Source organism: Pollachius pollachius, assembly GCF_949987615.1.
Source record: "Pollachius pollachius genome assembly, chromosome: 11".
Classification (NCBI taxonomy): Eukaryota; Metazoa; Chordata; class Actinopteri; order Gadiformes; family Gadidae; genus Pollachius; species Pollachius pollachius.
Genome location: NC_136944.1, coordinates 10,350,670 through 10,372,169, shown reverse-complemented (window position 1 = coordinate 10,372,169; position 21,500 = coordinate 10,350,670). Strand labels below are relative to the sequence as shown.

General features: G+C 45.8%; 2 protein-coding genes across 6 annotated transcripts in view; one reads left to right on the top strand and one right to left on the bottom strand.

Annotated features, from left to right (window-relative positions):
- Nucleotides 1-511: 511 nt before the first annotated feature.
- slc5a11 (solute carrier family 5 member 11) lies at nt 512-9,752 on the top strand (the record flags this gene model as incomplete). The annotated part of the gene is made up of 15 exons (XM_079745965.1): nt 512-634; nt 1,038-1,109; nt 1,289-1,393; nt 1,782-1,841; nt 2,070-2,174; nt 2,326-2,431; nt 2,738-2,818; nt 3,297-3,502; nt 3,890-4,025; nt 4,299-4,406; nt 4,719-4,869; nt 6,258-6,426; nt 7,284-7,499; nt 8,427-8,607; nt 9,511-9,752. 15 exons carry the CDS (start codon nt 512-514, stop codon nt 9,750-9,752), a joined length of 2,061 nt encoding a protein of 686 aa, XP_079602091.1.
- A 1,602-nt stretch (nt 9,753-11,354) lies between these two features.
- arhgap17b (Rho GTPase activating protein 17b) overlaps nt 11,355-21,500 on the bottom strand; it is a 28,070-nt gene continuing 17,924 nt past the window's right edge. Inside the window, exons 11-21 of one of the 5 annotated variants that reach the window (XM_079745810.1) lie at nt 21,043-21,154; nt 20,114-20,195; nt 19,857-19,937; nt 19,095-19,208; nt 18,643-18,734; nt 18,204-18,345; nt 16,966-17,271; nt 15,993-16,117; nt 14,726-15,163; nt 13,703-13,737; nt 12,432-12,572 (exon numbers count right to left, since the gene is read on the bottom strand). In XM_079745810.1, coding sequence (XP_079601936.1) covers nt 13,730-13,737; nt 14,726-15,163; nt 15,993-16,117; nt 16,966-17,271; nt 18,204-18,345; nt 18,643-18,734; nt 19,095-19,208; nt 19,857-19,937; nt 20,114-20,195; nt 21,043-21,154 — 1,500 coding nt within the window. In that variant the 3' untranslated portion in view covers nt 12,432-12,572; nt 13,703-13,729. Of the gene's footprint in view, nt 12,573-13,502; nt 13,738-14,725; nt 15,164-15,992; nt 16,118-16,965; nt 17,272-18,203; nt 18,346-18,642; nt 18,735-19,094; nt 19,209-19,856; nt 19,938-20,113; nt 20,196-21,042; nt 21,155-21,500 lie in introns of those variants that run through there. The other 4 variants (XM_079745812.1, XM_079745809.1, XM_079745811.1 and 1 more) reach the window with 4 other exon arrangements.

The following is a 21,500-nucleotide window of genomic DNA, read 5'->3' as shown; positions in this document are numbered from 1 at the left end:
TGCTCCCTGAGCCGGCTGGCGCTCACCCTTCAGAAGGGCACGACAACCCTACGGTTAAAGGTGGACATTGTTTGTGTCGGGGGCGGTCGTGCGCACCATACTCTGGTCATATGATACTCTTGAATCGGTCTGAGGTGAGAACCCACTGATGGCCACCGTGACAAACTCTAGGATTCATACGAGGATCACCAGGACACACAAGAACATAACCAGGACACAATGGCGCTGAAATCCGGTGTGCTTGCGGTAGGTTGGTTCTCATTGTTCTTGAGTCGGGAATGTATGTCAATGATAAATTTCTGTTATGGATTCACGTTTAGTTTGATGAACTTTAGATGTTTATTTCCCATGTCGTTTTATTCTTCCATCAGGGTCCCATGTGTGTGTGGAGTGTATGCTATCAATGATGTATTGTAATGTTTTCATTCAAGTTCAAGTTAATGGCTTCTGTTTAGATTTCTACCCAACAATCCTATTCACATACCTTGATGTTACTTTGACCTTTTAGCAGATGGAGAAGACGTTTCGGACCAGCATGGCACCCCCGTTGCCAGGAGACCAGGCCACACTGGAGACGGCAGACGTAGTGGTACTGGTGCTCTACTTTGTGTTGGTGATGGCCGTAGGACTTTGGGTTAGTATGGTATTTAATTAAAGTTATCTTGCGTCGCATCACTCATTTAATTAGTATGAAGCAGTCCCACATGGCAGAATTTATATAACGATATATATATATTGTAAGTTTGAAGTCTGAGATTAGACAAGCTAAAATATGTAATAACATTAACGAACCGCATGGAACCGGTGGCATAACGGAGACTTATCAGAAGGGCTTTCTCAACTGCTTTCCATCTCATATCGAAGAGATGACTCTGTGGTTACAGGCTGTCCCGTAGCATTAGAACATATGAAGTACATGTTTTCACAGGTCCTTACATTGCTTATCACATTTGTAATTGCACTGTAACAAGGACACTGTTATTGGGTTACCAATGTTATAGTAGTTTGATTCAGACGTGTTTCTTTGTTATCTCCAGTCCATGTGGAGGACCAAACGCAGTACAGTGGATGGGTACTTCCTCGCAGGGAAGAACATGACATGGTGGCCTGTAAGTCTATTGCACTATTTGTTCATCCACTATTCATGTGGGGTTTAAAACCAGCTATATAAGTACATGAGCACCCCTCTGGAACAGCATGGGGGCCGAACCGGGGCCGAACCTGGGCAAAGTAAAAAAAAGAAAATCAAATACATAGATGAATGACTTTTATTTTTAATATTTTCCAGGTCGGTGCGTCTCTGTTCGCTAGCAACGTCGGCAGTGGCCACTTCATAGGGCTAGCTGGCTCTGGGGCCGCGGCTGGCATTGCTGCCATCGCGTACGAGTGGAACGTAAGCAGAGCTCTCTCACAGAAGGAGCGCTAAGATGGAAAGTGTTGCGAAGTGTCACATTTGGTCATTGTTACCTGTCGAGTACGACAGGATGTCATGCCTGGACTGTTGACTACAAGATAATGTAGATGCTGGTGGTTGTGTCCATGGCAGGGTATGGGGTATGTTTATGGTGGTTTCTGTTGTTGTTTCTATGGCAGGGTACAGGCACATTTATGGTTCTATTTTCTGTAGTTAAAGTTGTTTCCATGTCAGGGTATGGGGTATGTTGATGGTTGTTGTTGTTATGGGGTATGTTGATGGTTGTTGTTGTTGTTGTTGTTGTTGTTTCCGTGGTAGGACAGGGGTATGTTGATAGTTGTTGGTGTTGTTGTTGTGTCTATGACAGGGCATGCTGATGGTGTTGCTGCTGGGATGGCTCTTTCTGCCCATATATATCTCCTCCGGGGTAAGATATGGACACATCACAAACACATATACAGTACAGCTGAACATATGCACAAATACAACACACACACACACACACACACACACACACACACACACACACACACACACACACACACACACACACACTAATTTCAGATCATGCACTAACCTAGAGAGATCCACATCTGCAGATACAATTTAAATTTGTATCTTATATTATTAATCATTTGACCCTATTCCTCCCAAGGTGACAACCATGCCAGAATATCTGCAGAAGAGATTCGGTGGCAAGAGAATACAGTTATTCATATCCATCTTATATTTATTCATTTATATCTTCACTAAGATATCAGTAAGAAGATTTCCAAACTCTTTTTCAAAGAATCCAGAATATGTCTGATTTTATGAACTGGAAATACATGATCTTTTGTGTGAGTGTGTGTCTGTTTGTGTGCGTGTGTGTGTTTGTGTGCATACCTGTGCGTGTGTCTGTGTGTGTTCAGGTGGACATGTATGCCGGGGCAGTGTTCATCCAGAGGGCACTGCAGTGGAACCTCTACTTAGCTGTGGGGGTGCTGCTGTGCATCACCGCTATCTACACTATAGCAGGTAACAACCCACTCTCTCTCTCTCTCTCTCTCTCTCTCTCTCTCTCTCTCGCTCTCTCTCTCGCTCTCGCTCTCGCTCTCTCTCTCTACCTTTCTCTCTCTCAGGGGCAGAAGAAGAAGATTTTTTTTGCACATTTTAAATTATAAATTACTAAATAGTTCTCTCTCTCTCTATGGATAGTGCGCACTATCCATCTGTCTATCGGGCTATCCATCTGTATATCGTCTCCTTGATATTGTAAGGAATTCCTTTGCGTTCCTATATTGGATAGGAAAATCAACCCGATGTGTGTCTCTGTCCTCCAAGGTGGTCTGGCTGCTGTTATCTACACTGATGCTGTCCAGACATGCATCATGCTGGCCGGGGCTTTGGCCCTCATGGTTTTCAGTATGTAAAAACTAGATTCTAATTGAACTCTTTAGCCTTCTAATAATCTTGAACAATTGTACTATTTTAAATCCTTTCTTTCTTGCTTTACCGTTGTATGGCTGTCCATTTGGACACCTATGCACCCCTAACCATGCCTGGAAGCAGCCCTCCCCTCCCTCAAAGGGAGGGCAGTGACTACTGCCACTTAGTGGCGGTAGTGGCAGTAGTCACAGAGTCGAATTGTTTCGATTTTTCGTTTGAAGTTATTTTTATTTTAAACGTGGTAATGTGTAGTAAATAGTAAAATTGTAATTTAGAAAAAGAGGACTTTGAACAGCATTTTCTGCAGGAAATGTATTTTCACCCCTTAATTTAGGCTAGTCAAGCTTGCTAATAAAATCGACTTGACTTGACTTCCAGCCATTGTCAAGTCAAGTCGATTTCCTGACTCCCTGACTTCCTTGTTCTCCTCCTCTTCCTCATCCTCTTCCGCCAGGTTTTGCCGAGGTGGGTGGATGGGAAGCGCTTCTGCAGGGCTACCGCAATGCCATCCCCTCGGTCAGGGTCGCCAACTCTACCTGTGGTCTCCCCCGCGACGATGCCTTCCACCTGTTCAGGGACCCGTTGACCTCTGACCTGCCCTGGCCGGGCATCTTCATCGGCATGTCCATCCCCTCCATGTGGTACTGGTGCTCGGATCAGGTAAGCGGAGAACGGAAACCTTCACGGTCTGCCTTCTTCCTTGTATTCCGGGAACAGCTAGGATGTTGTGCTTCCATCATATCTCCCTTCTTCCTATGATTGGATTCTATTGATTGCAGCACTCTTTCAGTTTAGTGTATGACAATGCATCTGAATTCACAGTGAGTGACATTGGATGAAGTCCTGACGACCTACTGCATAGTAAATGGTGTAAAGGATGGATTATGGGGAACAGACATGGCGTATTATTCATGTTTTATATTATTGTATATATAATACTTAATGATTTGGGTTTGAGTTGAGTTGATTTGCCGTTTCATGAACGGCTGAGCTGTATGCTTCAATGTAGAAAAAGTTGCACGCTGAGTAAGGTCTTCTTGCGTGCAGGTGATTGTTCAGCGTTCCTTGGCTGCTAAGACCCTGAGCCACGCCAAGGGGGGCTCCCTGCTGGCAGCCTACCTGAAGATCCTCCCCTTCTTCATCATGCTGCTGCCTGGCATGATCAGCAGGATCCTGTATCCTGGTACAGCATTAACACACCCTGGCACTCAGCAATGACACTATCATACTGTATGTACTGTAGGGTATTTTGCACCCTATCCACGTTCTTGTGTACAGAGTATTGGTACATCCATAGTGTGTGGATCTATACTTCTGTACTGGAAGCTCTGTGCTCTGAAGGTTATGAGAGACGGACGGCAGGTCAAAGTTAAGTTAAGGGCCGTTAACAATCGGTGCGTGAATGTGTTGGTTGGGGATGATTGTGAGGGTGTGTGACTACGGCTGCTGTGTGCAGATGAGGTGGCGTGCGGAGACCCCGAGGTGTGCACCCAGGTGTGTGGGAACCCAGTGGGATGCTCAGACATAGCATACCCCAAGCTGGTCATGGACCTCCTGCCCTCAGGTGAGAGAACTGCTGCAAGCGCCATCTACTCTCTCTGAGTCTCTGTCTCTGTCTTGGTCTCTCTCTCTCTGTCTCTCTCGCTCTCTCCCCCGCTCTTTCTCTGCGTCTCGATTGGGTGTCTATTGATGTACTTACATATATTTGTGTGTTTGTTTGTGTGTGTGTGTGTGTGCATGCATGTCGGTACTGTATGTAGGTACCTATGTTTTACGTGTAACATCGCAATGTACGTGCGTGTGTGAACGAGTGCGTGTGTATAATTGACCTTGTGTGTATTTTAACGGCTGTGATCATGTGCGTGCTCCCTGGCAGGCCTGCGGGGGCTGATGATGGCTGTGATGATCGCGGCGCTCATGTCCTCGTTGACGTCCATCTTCAACAGCTCCAGCACCATCTTCACCATGGACCTGTGGCGCTACTCGCGGCCGCGCTCCTCTGAATGGGAGCTCATGATCGTGGGCAGGTCAGCCTCGCTCACCAGACATCCGATTTCTACCCCACGTCTGGGGGTCATTCAGCTTTGTTTCGCCTTATATATGTTTTGAAGCAATAAGGGGGCTGCAGGAAGATATCTGTAAGCGCTTAATGGAGAAACTCGGACCGCAATAGTAAACAGTAAAAAAAAACTGTTGAAAAAAAGAACTGCTGAAACCTTACATCTACACCATATAGACCATTGTAGAAACACATATTAAAATCCCCTTCTGGCCCAGGCTCTGTGCCGTCTCCCCCAGAAGTTCTACTATAACATTAAAGGACTGCTGGATCTGAGATTATGGGCAGGTAAACACAAACACAAACACATACACACACACACACACACACACGCATACACACACACACAAACACACACATATAATTCCCTGCTTGTAGGGACACTGAAGCAGTGGTGGAGGATAGCTTAGACAACTTATTATATGGGTATGATATGTTTCGTGGTCAGGGTGTTGGACTCCCTGCCATAATGTTCTGCGTTCGAACCCCAAAGCCTGACGACAGTCTACCTGTTGGCCCCTCTGAGCACAATGCCTAGGCCATACTTGCTCACTTATAACATTATATGTCACCTGTGAGTTACTATAGTTAAAGTATCGTAAGTAGTCGTCGTGACTCGTCGTAATTACAATGAAACTCAAGACATTAACTCCCTAGTAAGGTTCCCAAATGTACTCTCAAACCCCTGTCTAGGGTGGGATAGAGCTAACGTGCTAAGACGTGTTAATGTTATTAGTTGGGACACAGATTCCTCCCTCAGTACCAGTAAGATGCCCTGGATGGCTTGGCCCAGAGTTGATTCTAATTTGCTAATACCCTCTTATAAGACGCTGCTTCCTCTTCCAGAGTCCCTCATCAGATAGTGGTAACATAGACACACACACACACACATATACACACACACACACACACACACACACACACACACACACACACACACACACACACACACACACATACACACACACACACACACACACACCACCACCCCCAAGTCCAATATACTGTGTTGAACTAGCAGTCGAACAATATGATGCTGGCTTGCTACCAGGTTTAATGTGTGTGTGTGTGTGTGTGTGTGTGTGTGTGTCTCTCTCTGTGTACATGTATGTGGTGTGTGCATGCATGCGTGTGTGTGTGTGTGTGTGTGTGTGTGTGTGTATATATGTATGTGGTGCGTGCATGTGTGTGTGTGTGTGCATGCATTCATGCGTGTGTGTGTCTCTCTCTGTGTACATGTATGTGGTGTGTGCATGCATGCGTGTGTGTGTGTGTGTGTGTGTGTGTGTGTGTGTGTGTGTGTGTGTGTGTGTGTGTGCGTGCGTGCGTGCGTGCGTGTGTGTGTGTGTGTGTCAGGGTGTTTGTGCTGGTGCTGGTGGTGCTGTCGGTGCTCTGGATCCCGGTGGTGCAGGCCAGCCAGGGAGGGCAGCTCTTCATCTACATCCAGTCCATCAGCACCTACCTGCAGCCCCCCGTCGCCATGGTCTTCATCCTGGGCTGCTTCTGGAAGAGGACCAATGAGAAGGTAGCATGTGTGTTCTGGTGTTGAACTACAGACTTTGTTATTAAATGTGGTTTTGGTTTTAAAACGGGCGAAATAATGTCGCTAGCAAAACATCGGATACCAGATTATAAACTAGCTGTGAGGTTAACACGTGACGGATTATTCTTGTGAAGAACATACATCTCTCGGAAACTATTTTGGGAGAAGTGTTACCGCAGACGTGTATATATATGTGCATAATTATTGTTTCACCTCTTTTTGAAGCCCCTTCAGGAACCTAGAAAGAATTGTTTTTGAAGTCATCAAACATCTGAAGTTGAATATATTTGTGTGTATGTGTGTCATTGTGTGTCTGTGTCTTTATGTCTGGGTGTGCCTGCATTCAGTTATTATCTGTATTTTCAGTTAGTTAGACAAATTTGTTATTCCACCTACTTATCTTCTAACCTCCCTCCCCCTCTCTCCTCCCTCCCTCTCTCCTCCCTCCCTCCCTCCCTCCCTCTCTCCTCCCTCCCTCCCTCCCTCCCTCCCTCTCTCTTCCCTCCCTCCCTCCCTCCCTCCCTCCCCCCCTCCCTCCCTCCCTCCCTCCCCCCCTCCCTCCCTCCCCCCTCTCTCCTCCCTCCCTCTCTCCTCCCTCTCTTCTCCCTCCCCCCTCTCTCCTCCCTCCCTCCCTCCCTCTCTCCTCCCTCTCTTCTCCCTCCCTCCCTCTCTCTTCCCTCCCTCCCTCCCTCCCTCTCTCCTCCCTCCCTCCCTCCCTCCCTCCCCCCCTCCCTCCCTCCCTCTCTCCTCCCTCCCTCCCTCCCCCCCCCCTCCCTCCCTCCTCCCTCCCTCCCTCTCTCCTCCCTCTCTCCTCCCCCCCTCCCTCCCTCCCTCCCCAGGGGGCTTTCTGGGGCCTAGCGGTGGGCCTGCTGGTGGGCTGTGTGCGCATGGTGCTTGACTTTGTGTACCCCAGCCCTCTGTGCTCCCAGGAGGACAGCCGGCCGGCGGTGGTGAAGGACGTCCACTACCTCTACTTCTCCACCATGCTCTCCTTCCTCACCCTGCTGCTGGTGGTCTCCATCAGCCTAGCCACGGAGAAACCCCGCCTAGAACAGGTTAGTGCCACCAATCAGACCGCCACCGACAGTCTGGTCACCTATCACTAATCCTCAAGTTTAATGTTGTTAGCGAAGAACTAACGAAACAACAACAATAACTATCTTAATACCCTAACTGAAATAAAGAAAAAACCTAGTCTTTACAAAATGGCGACGACCAAATGAAACTGTATATTGTGTATGCCAAACTAACTAAAATACATTTGCTTCTTCTAATTGTTTTGTGCTCCCCGTATAAGTTCACACTTTACTTGAGTTTATATTGCACACTTCATTTTCTAACCATTTCGAATCTCACCTTAGAAAAATACCCAATATTACAAAAAAGACTACAACTAAAATAAAAAAGAAAAGAAATACAAATGAAAAAAAGCTATAAAAGCCTCACTACTTCTGTTGATTATAGAGTGGATGGGACACCGTGATGGTGCTGGGAGAGGTGTTAGAGGGCCCTAGGGGGGCTCATTCCCAATACCCCTGGAGAAGGTCAAAGATTTTGTCCTTTGGGAAAGCACCTCTCATGAGATGTCAGAGGTTCTGATTCCTAAATATACGTAGCAATCCCTGGCTCTTCAACACCCACGCACATACTTACAGAGTAAAGAGCTTTGAAAAGGCATATCTAAATGCAATTCGAGTTGAGATTTTTCTAAACCTCAGTGTGATATTTAATTTGGATGCAGAATACCATGATTATGCTGTTTATGATAGGATCATTAATTTAAGCACCATTTTATGGACTTTTAAGCATTGATCCATCCCCATCCCATAACATTGATGACTCTCTTTCTATGTCATGAAGAGATGGTAAAAGAAAGTGTGTCAGGGTTTTCTAAATGGAGGCGAGAAGACAATGGAAGAACCTTTCTGCCAAAGTTGTTTTCAATGGATTGTGTGTCGTGTTTGTTTTGTTCGGTTTGCCAGGTGAGCCGTCTCACCTGGTTCACCAGGTACGACCAGGTGGAAACGCGCCCGGGAGAGCAGGTATTCACGGTGGAGGCGGGTATGGAGACACGGGGTAAGGAGATGGAGGTGGACCCCAGGGAGGAGCATCCCGTAGAGAGTAGCCCTCCGCAGGGCAATGGAGTGACACATGAGAGGAAAGGTGGGTCCATCTTCTTCACGTCCCGCACTGTTTATTCAGAGAAGCAAAAGCTGTGGTGGCGTTGTTAAGTGATTGTCTCACAAATCAGAATTTAGAATAATATCTTAAGTACGACGGCAGATGAGCACAAATCTGGTTGAACGGGGCATTTCACTTTGTTTTGCTTCGTATTTGTTTCGACCAATGGCGTCGCTGTAGGCCGGGATCTGTAAGTGAGTCATTTGTGGATACAAACTTCGGCCAGAACTTAAACGGTACAAAAGTGTCTGTTGAAGGTTCCTAATCAACCCAGGAACACACGGACGGGCCACTGTAGTAATACACTTATCAAATCACCAGCTGAAAGCTTTTTCCACTCGCACAAAAGAGTTTTCTTCGGGAGAATATGTCTGTAACGAAACAGGAAACAGGGCGTAACCCCGCCCCTTGCAGTTTGTGGTTTCCGCCTTAGGCTCTGTGCCGTCTCCTCCCAGGAGTTCTGCTATAGCATAATAGGACTACTGGCTCCCAGATTTAGGGATTATAACCAACATCATAACCAAAGGGGCATGATATGCCTCTTCAGCACTTTTGACATCCAGCCAAACTGCTTGTGATGTCACAGGTGTCGATGTGATGTGTCATGTGGTCACATTCAACACTAACTACTGATATCCAGTCTGATACAGACGACGACGGACTTGTTAATGGTATCGTAACATAGAATAATAAATAGTACCCTTTCCCCACCTAAAGCACTTTCCCAAAGCGCTACATTGTACGGCTCTAGATGCTTGTAATTCATGCAGATTAGTTCCCCCCCATTTCCTGTAGTCTGTTAATGGAAGACGTTGTTGTCTACAACGTATTACTGACCAGGTACTTTCGGTGTCTTTCTGCACCTCCATCTCCTCCTCCGTCCAGACTCTGTGTCCTCCTCTGTGACCAGCGTCCCCAGTCAGTCCCGGCTGTCGTCCGCCCTCTACTGGCTGTGTGGTATGGAGAGGAGGACGCCGGGGGAGACGGCGCCGCCCGCTCCGGTTCCTCCTCTGTCCCAGGACCCCGCCCGCCTCCTGCAGGAGGAGCCACGCATGCGCCATGCCGTCAATTTCAACCTCATCGTGTGCATGTCGGTGACCGTCTTCTTCATTGGCTACTGGGCCTGAACAGAAGACGCTGACCAACCAATCATAAGACCGGTCCAATTTTTTGATAGACAACAACACACATGGGGTGGCCATTCATTAATTTCAGTCATTATTTATTAACAAGTTTTATTATTACGTTTTGTATGTAAAATGACGGGTTGACTTATTTTTGGGAGTCACTGTGTCTGTAAATGTGTCCAATTCTATTGAGATCTAGATTTTAAATTGCTTCATGTTTCCTGTGAATAACTGTTGTCTTTCGCCTTAAAGTGTGTTAAATTTCAACCAGCTCGTGGCAAAAAATAACCTGGACATATCTGAAATCAATGCTGAACAATGATTTCAATATAAATGTCATCCTACAACTAGTATATAAAATCTAAATATATATGCTGGCAAGCCCGAACCTCACCCTATTTTATTATCCGTACTATAGACACTCCCCAAACCCCTCCCACTCCCGCCACACAGTTGCACAGCCAGGTAGAGTGAACGCAACACTTAGGGCCCTATCTTGCATCCTGCGCAATTTACTTTCTACATGTGTCGTTGCTAGTTTGCAACTGGCGCAGAGCGTTCTTTTCCCTCCACCGCCACGCGCCTGTAAATTAGGGAATGATCTTGCGCCTCTAGGGGCGTTTGGGCGAAAGGAGGAGGCATGTTCTGCCGCAAACGTTCCCTGGTGCTATTTTGCAGTTTCAGAAAACAATTGCGCTACAAACCAGGAAATACCTGGTTTAAAGTCAGTGGCGCGTTGTTCAGAGGCTATTTTAAGGGCACATGCATAATGTTGCTTGTGCACCTCGCGCATACCCTTTGCTTCTCTCATCTACCTAGCCACACATTCTTGGTAAATTATTTGGGAAAGAACAGCTGATACAGCGGTAATAAGTTGTACTTTTAAATCAATGCATCTGCAAACACCGTACAGCAAACACATATTTTCTTGACACAGACATCGTGTACAAGCCCATAACTGTTAGGATTGATGAGTATTTGATCGTGAGAAAACATTGTTTTACCGCGAGTGAGTGTTAAAATGAATTAATGAAAGCGGGCGAGTGTGTGTGCGTCCATCTGTTTAAACACACGCAAACTAAACACGTAACGCATAATACAGTCCATGGCAATGTGGACACATGTTGCACACACATGCACACATGCTCATGGCTCTTAAAGCGGATGGGAGATGGCAATCTCATTGGTTTATTGCACGTTACGCCCAAACCACACCTACGGGTAATTAGGCTACTTCAGACCAACCCTTTTTAGAAATGCGCCGGGCGCAGGAGTCATTTATGCGCCGGTAAAATAGCAACATCGCCATAGAACCGCCCACAAAGCTACTTGCGCTTGGAGCTTCTCACTTGCGTTTCAGACCGTTAAAATAGGGCCCTTAGTTTTTTAAATTCTGAAAGTCTCCCGCCCACTAAATTGGAAGGGCTCAAACATAGATATTGCGACTTGAACTTATTCATTTCATGAAAATAAAAAATATATTATGTATTTCACACTTCCTGGACAAAATGAAAAGTAACATCCCTGAAACCTGACATTTGCCTTGCCTTTCAGCAGCATGAAGCGTCCATAATAAATATAATGATTTTTTAAATACACATGTTGACCCACTTGGCATTTATTGATATAGGAAATGATCAGGAGTGACGCCAAAGATTATAGAAAAAGACCCCAGAAACATTCATTTAACAAAGACAAAAAATAAAATAGAGCTAGAGCAACATGTTAAAATAAAGCAGTAAAAGATGCATTGTTTTAATGAAAAAAAGATATTTTGTACAAAGAAATAAACTTTACTAATCCCTTTAACACACAGTGGCACAACTCTGTAAATGTTTTAGACTTACAGATCTGGAACTTGGTTTTGGTCACAAAATACTTATTTAAGAAAAAGGTAAAAAAACAATACCAAAAAAACAAGATAGGTCAACACCTTGGTATTGATGGAAGACGATTATCAGACCGAGGCCATTATTGCCATTATTTTTAATATATTGCACTCTTTGTGGCCTAAGTATTTGGTTATTAGCTATAAAACGAAGGAAAATCTAATAATTTCAACATTCTTTTCTTTTGGCCCTTTTCAACCATATTCATGACCATGAAATTGAACAATAGGTCCAATAAGTTCATGTGTTCTATACATACATATACAAATTGCAAAACCTAAGGCAATATCGACAATTCTTTCAAAAACATACAGATTCACAATTGACATTCCTGCAACAATTTCAAACACAGAATTGCAGATTACAAAATAGCGAAAATATAGGGAATGTCTGCATTTTGCATAGCCATAGTATGAGGAAAAATCAACTCAGAGAAAATGGGAGTGATAATGAATGTGCTCTGAAAGATTAGGGAGTATAGAGTCCAGGTTATACCGTTCCAGTCTTAAAGTATAAAATAATACAAAACCTTGTCATAAGCAAGACTGATCCCATGTTATCAGACATGAACTTGATACAGGAGGTTATATGGTTTAGTCTCAGTTCAAGCTGTCAGAAGAGGGCCGCTGTGTGTGTTGTTGTTTTCTATACTATAGGACCTCCAGTCGGCTGGTTTTAAGGCGGTGTGCTTGTTTCTGAGTGATCTCTGCAAGCTGATTGGAGAAGAAAATCTTTTGTCCGGTCAGTGTGAATGGTGACCTCCAGGCCGCTCCTCACATGATGGTGCTCTCCAATTCGTCCTCAGGATCTGCTTGGGGGACTGGGGACGGGGAGGGCTCCTCACCAGCAGAGCTCTCCTCCGGTTGGTCCACAGCAACCACAGGAATCAGGGCTCGTCCAATCGGCTTGATGATGGGGCTTGCCTCTTTGCCTTGCAGCCAAGAGAAGAAAAGTAAGCAGCAGAAGGAGCTTCCGTGATAGCCCCTGTTTTATCTTATCCCCCAAAAGACCTTAGGCACACACACAACAGGAAACGCACAACCTAAATACTTGAAAGCACACGCCCTAAAAACACCTACCTCCAACATTGGGAACACACAGATATAGATATATATATATATATATGTGTGTTATTAAGTATAACAGATTTCCAATTCAACTAAATTTCTAACAGGTGGTTTGAACAGTGTCTATAGTGTTCCTAATCTCATCATGTTATACATCTTCAGATTTGAGGGAAGCAGGTCTGTAAGGAATAAGTAAGATTCACTCACTAATAACACTACATGACTTCATAGTGAATCAAGTCATTTACCTGGGTTAGGATTAAAAACACTCAAGTATGCCAGTGTTTTTATGGTAGATACACGTTAATGAGCAGGTATAGGGTAAGCATAGTTGCTAACGGAGCCTACAGGTAGAGTCATCCAACCAATTTTATACCGTTGATGAATGGCACCCTAAAAGCTCTTTATGGTTCCACGTTCATGCAACGCAAGGGGGTTACGGACCCCTTATGTCCTTGCGGACCCTCCTTGCATCCACCGCAAGGGCCGGACGTGAGCCTCCCAAAAATCGTAACCTTCCGTTGAGGCGACGGAGCAGCAAGGGCTGTGATTGGTCCGCTAACTAAAACCCGTCGCAGAACCACAAACGTTCAGGACTGCTTTGAAGTGTCTGCGTTATTGCGTTGCGGGAACGTGGGATGATAAAAAAGCCTTAACCATCCTGCGTAACACAGCGGAGTTGTATACTCTGAACCGACAACCAAAAAACAAAGTTTTTGGGTTAAGGGTTAATAAGCAAACAGGTGTTAGCATCCAATAGCAATTCAACAGGAACCGGCACAAACAAGGGGTAGGGACCACATGCATGCTAATGTTAAAAAGCACAGGTTGATAGAGAGGCTCATGCCAGCGTGGATGCAAAATATACATATATTATGTATATATCACACACACACACACACACACACACACACACACACACACACACACACACACACACACACACACACACACAGGTGGGGCTTCAGGACCAATCAGCCAATCAAACTCTTACCATCGCTGCCTTTCAGATCTCAGCAGCTCAGACATCTGCAATATTTACACATATTTCCCATCATGCATCAGATCACCACATGACAAGATTATCAAGAGAGCGAGAGAGAGTGTGTGTAGAAGAGAGAAGGCAGTGGAACCACGAGCCAGACAGAGTGCCAGCCTACATAAGCCCAGTGGAAATCCGTTCATAGTCATTAACACAGTTGAAAACCACAGGAAAAATCCTCAGCTTGTGACTTCAGCAGCCATTAATGTTTAGGTACACAGATGAACAAAAAGGAACAAGTTTAAAGGATTTGGCCGGTTTGTTTGGTCGTAGCATTATCCAATTGCGTGCAGTGATATTTTCAGATGCATGCTTGGTGCCGCCCCTTGAGTTGGGCCATTTTCATTACTCGTTGCCAGACCCTACAGCTTTCTAGATGTGGGTCTGGATTTCCAGGCTCCATCTCAACATAGACATAATCAACAATCAACCCGAGGTCTTAGTTAACTGGACATATCCTTTCACTAGACCTGGAAACATTCGGTTTTTGGAACGTTCCGTGAATGATCTCTACGTATGAGCTGCTAGACTGAACTAGGCTTTACAGTGGTTTAGTAAATCACATTTTATACATTTCGCAGCAGCTTTAGTGGCTGCTGTGTCTGCGGTTTTAAACAGCAACATCCCCAAAACCAACAACTTGTGCTTACTGGACATTTTACTTTTTGTTATTTCATCCTCCATTACTACTTCTATTTAATAATATATTGTATTTTCTTAAATAAACCTAGACTATGCATCTTCCCACTGCAGCCAGCAGTAATAAAACTAAAATTGGTGTTTTCACTAAAAATAAATCCCGTGAGCTCACTCCTCAGCCAACCCTCATCAACTGAGAATAAGAATGGCAGAAAAAAACAACATCTTAACCAAAGATGATGAACTGCATAGTGCACGTTAAAGTGAATGAATGCGCTACAATATTCTATATTATTTCCTTGGTTTATCTATGAAGAACAGCCGAGGGCACTCTACCTGTTATGACTTTAGAGGCGGAGTTGAAGAGGCCGTTCTCACCCTCATTGGCCGGCGGCTGTGGGGGCGGCGGCCCGCTTGGCCGGGGGCGGGGCTTCGGGGCCGGCCTGGACGGGCGAGGCAGCGACCCCGAGTGGAAGGAGGGGTGCACCACGGGGTAGGGCTGCGGCCGGTCCAGAGGAGGGGTGCCGGGGGGCGTTGGGGTGCTGGGTGGGGAGCGGTCCGTCTCCCCCCCGCCTCCCGCCACCGGGGGGGCGGGGCTTAGCGGGGGCTGGGGGGGCGGGAGGCCGGGCGCATGGATCTGGGGGCTCTCCTTGCCTGAGTGGCGTTTGGGGGCGATGGGCGGGTGGTAGGCGGAGCCGGGGGTCTGCTGGCTGCCCAACTGCGGCGTAAAGGGGCTGGCCTGCCGGGGAGGGGCTGGGGCTTGCTTCTTGGTACCTATGGGTGGGAGGGGGGGTCAAACGTCACCATGTTGAGATCAGGCCCCGCCCACGTCGAGTTCTACCAGCGTCCGACGCGGAAGGTGACAAACATTGCAGTAGCACCGGGTGGCCACTACGAGGTGGTACCAAGAGGGAGCAATTCTTCGTTAACTCACATGTTTCACAGTCTTATTGATCCTATTTACAGCCTGGTCCAAAAAAAAACATTCTAGTCAGTATGCTTAGTTCATATCTCAATGACAACACTGAGGGGGGTGAATTTATTTTGTAGCAGGCTAGTTTTTATTATATTGTAGGTAAAACGTTATGAATAATTTGGGGCGCGGCCTCTTGAGTGACAGCTAGCCGCTGACTCTCACCCTGACTCGGAGGCTAGTTTTCAGGATTCATTCCGGTGCCAAGATGCCTCGCTCTGCGGTCAACTGTACCAACTGATCGTTTAAAAACTAATGAGCTACGAGCTAATTCGGTGTACGTCACCTAGATGGGCGTATCTCCCTCCCCCTGACGTCACATCAATGCCCTGTTTTGGTTAGAGGAAATGAGGCGGAGTCAAACTATGACAAGACGGCGCCCTCATAAGCCAAGAGAATTGGAAATGGAATACATCCATTTTATATACTATCTCTGGTTGAGATGTAGGAGCGCACAAGATGACGCAAGCTGAGCCGAAAGCTACTTCACTTGTTGCCACAGAGGATGAACAAAAAAAAATCTCACGGTGCATTAATCCATGAATTAACTAGCGGCATTAAAATTCCTTGTTCCTCTAAAATATCTTCACCTTAATTTATAAAGTCAAGTGTGTGTGTGTGTGATCTTACCCCTGCGCATCATGTGTGGACTTGTCCCTCGGGAGCCCCCCTGGGAGTGGGGCGTGCCCACAGTCAGGTGGGGGGCCGATCCATTCCTCTGAGGAGGGGGGGTGGATGTGTTTTCCCGCGCCGGGCTGTGTGGAGGGGGAACACGATATACATGTAGAAGGTCAATCCGTACACACACACACACATACACACACACACACACAGACACACACACACAGACACACACACACACACCTTGTCTCAGTTCACATCAGTGTTGGACACATGCATGCATTGCAATCACAACATTTTGTTTGCCATGAAAGTTACTTTGATGGCGATAACATTGGATTGATGTTATGACACAATGGCGTGACTCTTATCAACATATTGAACACATTAACAAAATATTAACGACATAGTTGAGAGATAGTGTTTATTTGTATGTAACAAACAGGAAAATTTGTATTAGGTAGCATTGTTAAAAAAAATTAGTGAAAAGGGAATTTAAAAAGTACAAATGTAAGATTGTGTGATTTGGTCTTGCATTTGGAAATCATATTTCTGACACGTAAGACAGAGACAGACCGATGATCACGCAGAGGGACAGATGGAGGGACGGGCAGGCAGGCAGACAGACAGATAGGCAGGCAGGTAAAGAAATCTGGAGCATTATCAAACAGAAAATGTGGCCAATCGCCCATTGAAGTGGCTAAGCCTGTAAACAAACCAGTATGTCTTCTCCTGGAACAAGCTGGTAGCGTTTCAACATGGAGAGTTCCTTGATTCAACTCGTCAACTGTCAATATTGGAATAATCAATCTGGGCAATGTGCTTGCGCTGTGAAAACAATGACCGGAGCAGACACGGGACAACATTTTCGTGGCGGGGGTGACGAAACGACAGGTCGCTGGAGCGCTGATTTGGGAGGCGGACAGAGCTGATTGGGCGTTTTTTGGCAAGGTGACGGGATCCCGGGTTTACGTCTCCTTACCTGAACTTCTCAATGCTGGGGCTGGACAAAGGCTGAGGCTGCACTGAGTCTACCTGCACCACATTCCTGTGACTACCCCTTCCTCCACTTTCACCACCACCACCACCACCTCCTCCGTCCACCAGGCAGTGCGGCTCCGCATCAATAGCCAGGGTAGGGCTTTGGACTGGGGCTTGGGGCCGTGTGGGTGAGTCCCCAGCTTCCGGGAGGGGCAGAGTCTGGGACTTGAAGGCGGGTAAGCTAAGATGCTTTCTATTTAGAGTGCCGAGTTTACGCGGGGCGGGCTCCGGTGGTTTGTTACCAGCGCTAAGGAAGACGGAGGGAGGGAGAGCAGAAGGGGAGGACGGGAAGAGAAAATATCAGGAAGTACATAAAACAAACCAGTGAATAGGGAGAAATTGGGAGAAAACGTGAAAGGACCACGTTGTGTGTGTGTCTGGTAGAGAAAGAGTGAGAGACATACACTTTTTACGGTTAAAAGAACTCCCCCTTTCGAGACAACACAAGAAACCACAGTTGTCTTAGAGCCAAAAGAACGTCTGAATGTTTGCATAGAAAGATGAGAGGGAACTAATGGAAGGCAATGTAGGAAGACCCACACAAAACATACAGCCCGCAAGCCACAGTAAAACCTAAGCTTTAATGGAAAGAATAAGAGTTTCACAAGAGTACAGTCACGCTTCGAATGACATCGTAGCACAGAAGAATGACAATGCATCACATTGAAAACCATTCAACTGTCTTCCCCTTTGTTTCATTCCTGTACATTATTAACCTTAAATTAAATAAACACACTTATTGGCTTTGGCAACCGTGCAAAATCAATGTAAAATGTACCTTGATAAAAGGTAGCACATAATGTAGTGCTGAAGCAACACGCATACACACACACAAAAATAAACTATTAGCTTAGTTTCTCAGTAAAAGGAAGAGTGTGTGTCGGTGTGTGTGTGTGTGTGTGTGTGTGTGTGTGTTGGGTTTTATGCCAGAGGTTCATACCAGGGGCCAACACTAGGGGGCTTAAACCAGGCTCTACACCAGGGGCCCCTACATCATGGCCCCTTCAGCCTTCTGCTTTAAAGTTTGGAGCTGGCAGCTCTTCGGTGGGCGTCTCCGTGACCGTGACCGACTCGTCGGCCGCCAAGTAGAGAGCCGACACTGTGGGGCCCCGGGGCCCCTGGGATCGGGAGCGAGACGGCAGGCTGAGGGTGAGGCTGAGGTTTGGGCGGGACAGGTACCTGTCTTTACGGGGGGTGTGGCCGTCACCCTCCTGCCCCCCCATGCTGCCGGGACGTCTCTTCTCCAGGCCGGGAGGGTCCGGCTCGGGGGTGGCCAGGTGGCTGGGCAGGGCGAACATGCCCGACACGTTGAAGTCGACCTCTGGAGGTCACAGGGACCCGAGAGAGACAGCGAGAGAAGAAATTTAGGTTTGGGATAAAGGAAGTCAGGGTTGGTTATTTGGTGTGTAAAAGTGTTGTGAGGTCGTGAGGCTAGATATGGTTACCTGGGAAATAATGAGGTTAAATAAATGAAAATATAATATAAAAATCGAATTGAAGATAAATCCTGCGTGCAGAAGCGTAAATAAATAAAATAATGAAACACACACACACACGCACGCGCACACAAACCCCTTTAAATCAACTACATTTAAAACAATTCTTTACAGGGTTTTACCATCAGGGAAGAACCAGTCTGCATGCTGGATGATGGGCTCTATGATGGCGACCACGTGGAGAGACGTGGCGGCGGCCATCTCTGCCAGGGTCCTGGTCATAAGACAACACACAAGATGGAGCATGAGGAAATTAAAAAGTCTTAATAGATTGAATTAATAAATAGATAGGTAACATTTCGGTCCTTAAACGTGTACCCTCAAGAAAACAAACTCAGTTCTGTGTACATGAATGAGATGTGAGGTAGGGAGGGGGGATAGTGCAAAGGTGGTTAAGGTTTTTGAGAATCCAGGACCAAAGGTATCCGGTATTGATCCCCAACGGCCGCCATTTCCCTGCCTCACCCCTACCTGATCCAGAACGACCTGTATCTGAATTCACAGTGCGTCCGTTGTAAAGGAATAGTGAAGGATGAATGACTAGATAGTAGAAAGCAGTGTGCCGTTTCCATACCCTTCTGTCTTTGGCCAGAGCAGGTTGGGCCCCAGGACGATGGCGATGTTGGGGGGGGTCATCTTGTTCACGTCGCTGTCCTGCGCCAGCTTAGCCAGGAACTTCACCAGGTATCTGCAACACACAATACATACTATGTTACACAAAATGTATACTGTGTAACAGACATTACATACTGTGTACCGCAAGATGAATACTATGCAACTGACAATACACACTGTGTGACTCACACAGTGCGTGCGTGCGTGTGTATCGTTTTAGGCTATCTTGAACCACAGGATACATGATGGACAGTGGTAATTGCCTGCCCCAATCTAAACAGTTTCAAAGGACGTCCAAGTTCTGTGTTAGAAACCATCTGTTGTGTCAGGTTCGTACGCTGTGTCAGGTGCGAATCTGAGATTAGCAAAGAACCATCGTATCTACTATCGTACACAGTGCATATATTGCTATATATCAGGACAATTCTTTACCGCTTATCTAGACATAATTCACACAATATACTTTACTCCATCACATGAGATAGAGACTCTTTCACAATACCTTTATTGTGTAATAGAGACAACATGTGCTTTCATGTCCCAAAATACATAGTGTGCACAATGTGCACATCAGACAATATGTATTATATACTAGCACATGTACTTCATGTAAAATAACGACATGCAATCTAGGGTAGAATCAGGATTAGAAAGGACTGAGATCCAACAGCTAGAACCAAATAGAATATATTAGAATAGAAAGGAGTGGAACAGACTCTACCTGAGGTTGGCCTTGTGTGCATTTGGCATACTGTGACATGTTGACCACAGCGATTGCAGCCTCTTGTCCGGATCCGACACACTTAACACACACACACACAGCAGAGGGTCAGGAATTGTTTTATTACATTACTTTAAGCATACAGAGATTGAGGTAAAATTGTCAAAAGCACATGAATTAATATATATATACATGATATATATGTGCTTGCCAGCTTGGCAAGCTGTCTGTGTCTGTGTGTGTGAGAGTGTGTGTACTTTGAGGCCTGTAACCATTCGTCGTAGAGCCCAAACGTCATCAGAGGTTCCGGAAGCTCCCTGAGGTAGGACTTGAGTGCTCCTGAACACACACACGCACGCACGCACACGCACGCGCGCACACACACACACGCACACACACACACACACACACACACACACACATTTTTTTTAACAAATATGTCCTATATGATCGTCAACATAGTAATCTATGCCATTTCATCACGTTGCTGAAATAAGTACCCAATTTAGATAATAAAGGGGCACCGGTTTGTGCGGACATGTGGAGCTCTGTCTGACCGTGGCGTCGAGCTTTTCGGAAACTATTGTATTATTATTATTGCATACTGCCAGGGTGCGATTTGCCGGTGGGGATGGTGGGGATTATCCCCCCCTCTGGTTTACACGTCCTACCCTCTGCTGAATTATTTTTATCCTTGGTGGGGATAAAAATTATCCCCCCCACTCAAAGTATTTTCACCATTACATCGTAATAATTAACAACCAAAATACACAGGGTCCGTGTTTGAAACATTTTAAAATGTTTCTCAAAATTATCCCCCCCTCTGTTTTTTTCACAAATCCCACCCTGCATACTGCCACTGCACATGCTGCATCGCTACTGTGTGTGGTGCATTTCATATACACCATCGCTCATTATAACTCTCATATACATCACAACGTTGCTGTGGGCCGTGACCATGGCGATAACGTCCCCCTCTTTCCTAGAACTCTCAGCCCAAAATACTTCATTTTTTTTAATCTCATAGTGTCCTCATTCCCAGGGTTCACTTGCTCTTTAAACTTTAATAGTATTATTAAGTACTCATATCAGTACTCTGCGAATACCGAAATGTAAGTACTTGGTAAAAAAAAAAAAATCTGTGCATCCCTAGTTTTCGCAGTGTTGTCATGACAGTGGATCATACCAGCTACTGCGTGGGGGTCTGAGTAGAACTCCTCCAGCTGCGACGTGGAACAATCCAACGCCGCCTTCAGCTTCTTCAGCTTGGATGAACCAGCGGCGATGCGGAAGAGACCCTAGGAAATACAATATATATATATATATATATATATATATATATATATATATATATATATATATATATATTTATTTTCATGCAAATGATTCTCCACTCTTCTTGTTTCCCTTCAAGAGGAACACTTGCACTTTGTATATTCATAGTGTGTGTGGGTTTCTGTGTCAAGAAACAGGAAGTAAATGAGTAAGTTTCACTACGGACCTACCAACTGACTTCATATTTGTGCTACTCTGGTTGTTTCAGGTTCTAACGCAGACTGAGGTCCAGTCCGTAGCATCTAGCAGTGAAGTTACAGATTGCAACCAAATGAATACCCATTCTGAAACCTCCCTAAACCTCCCTAA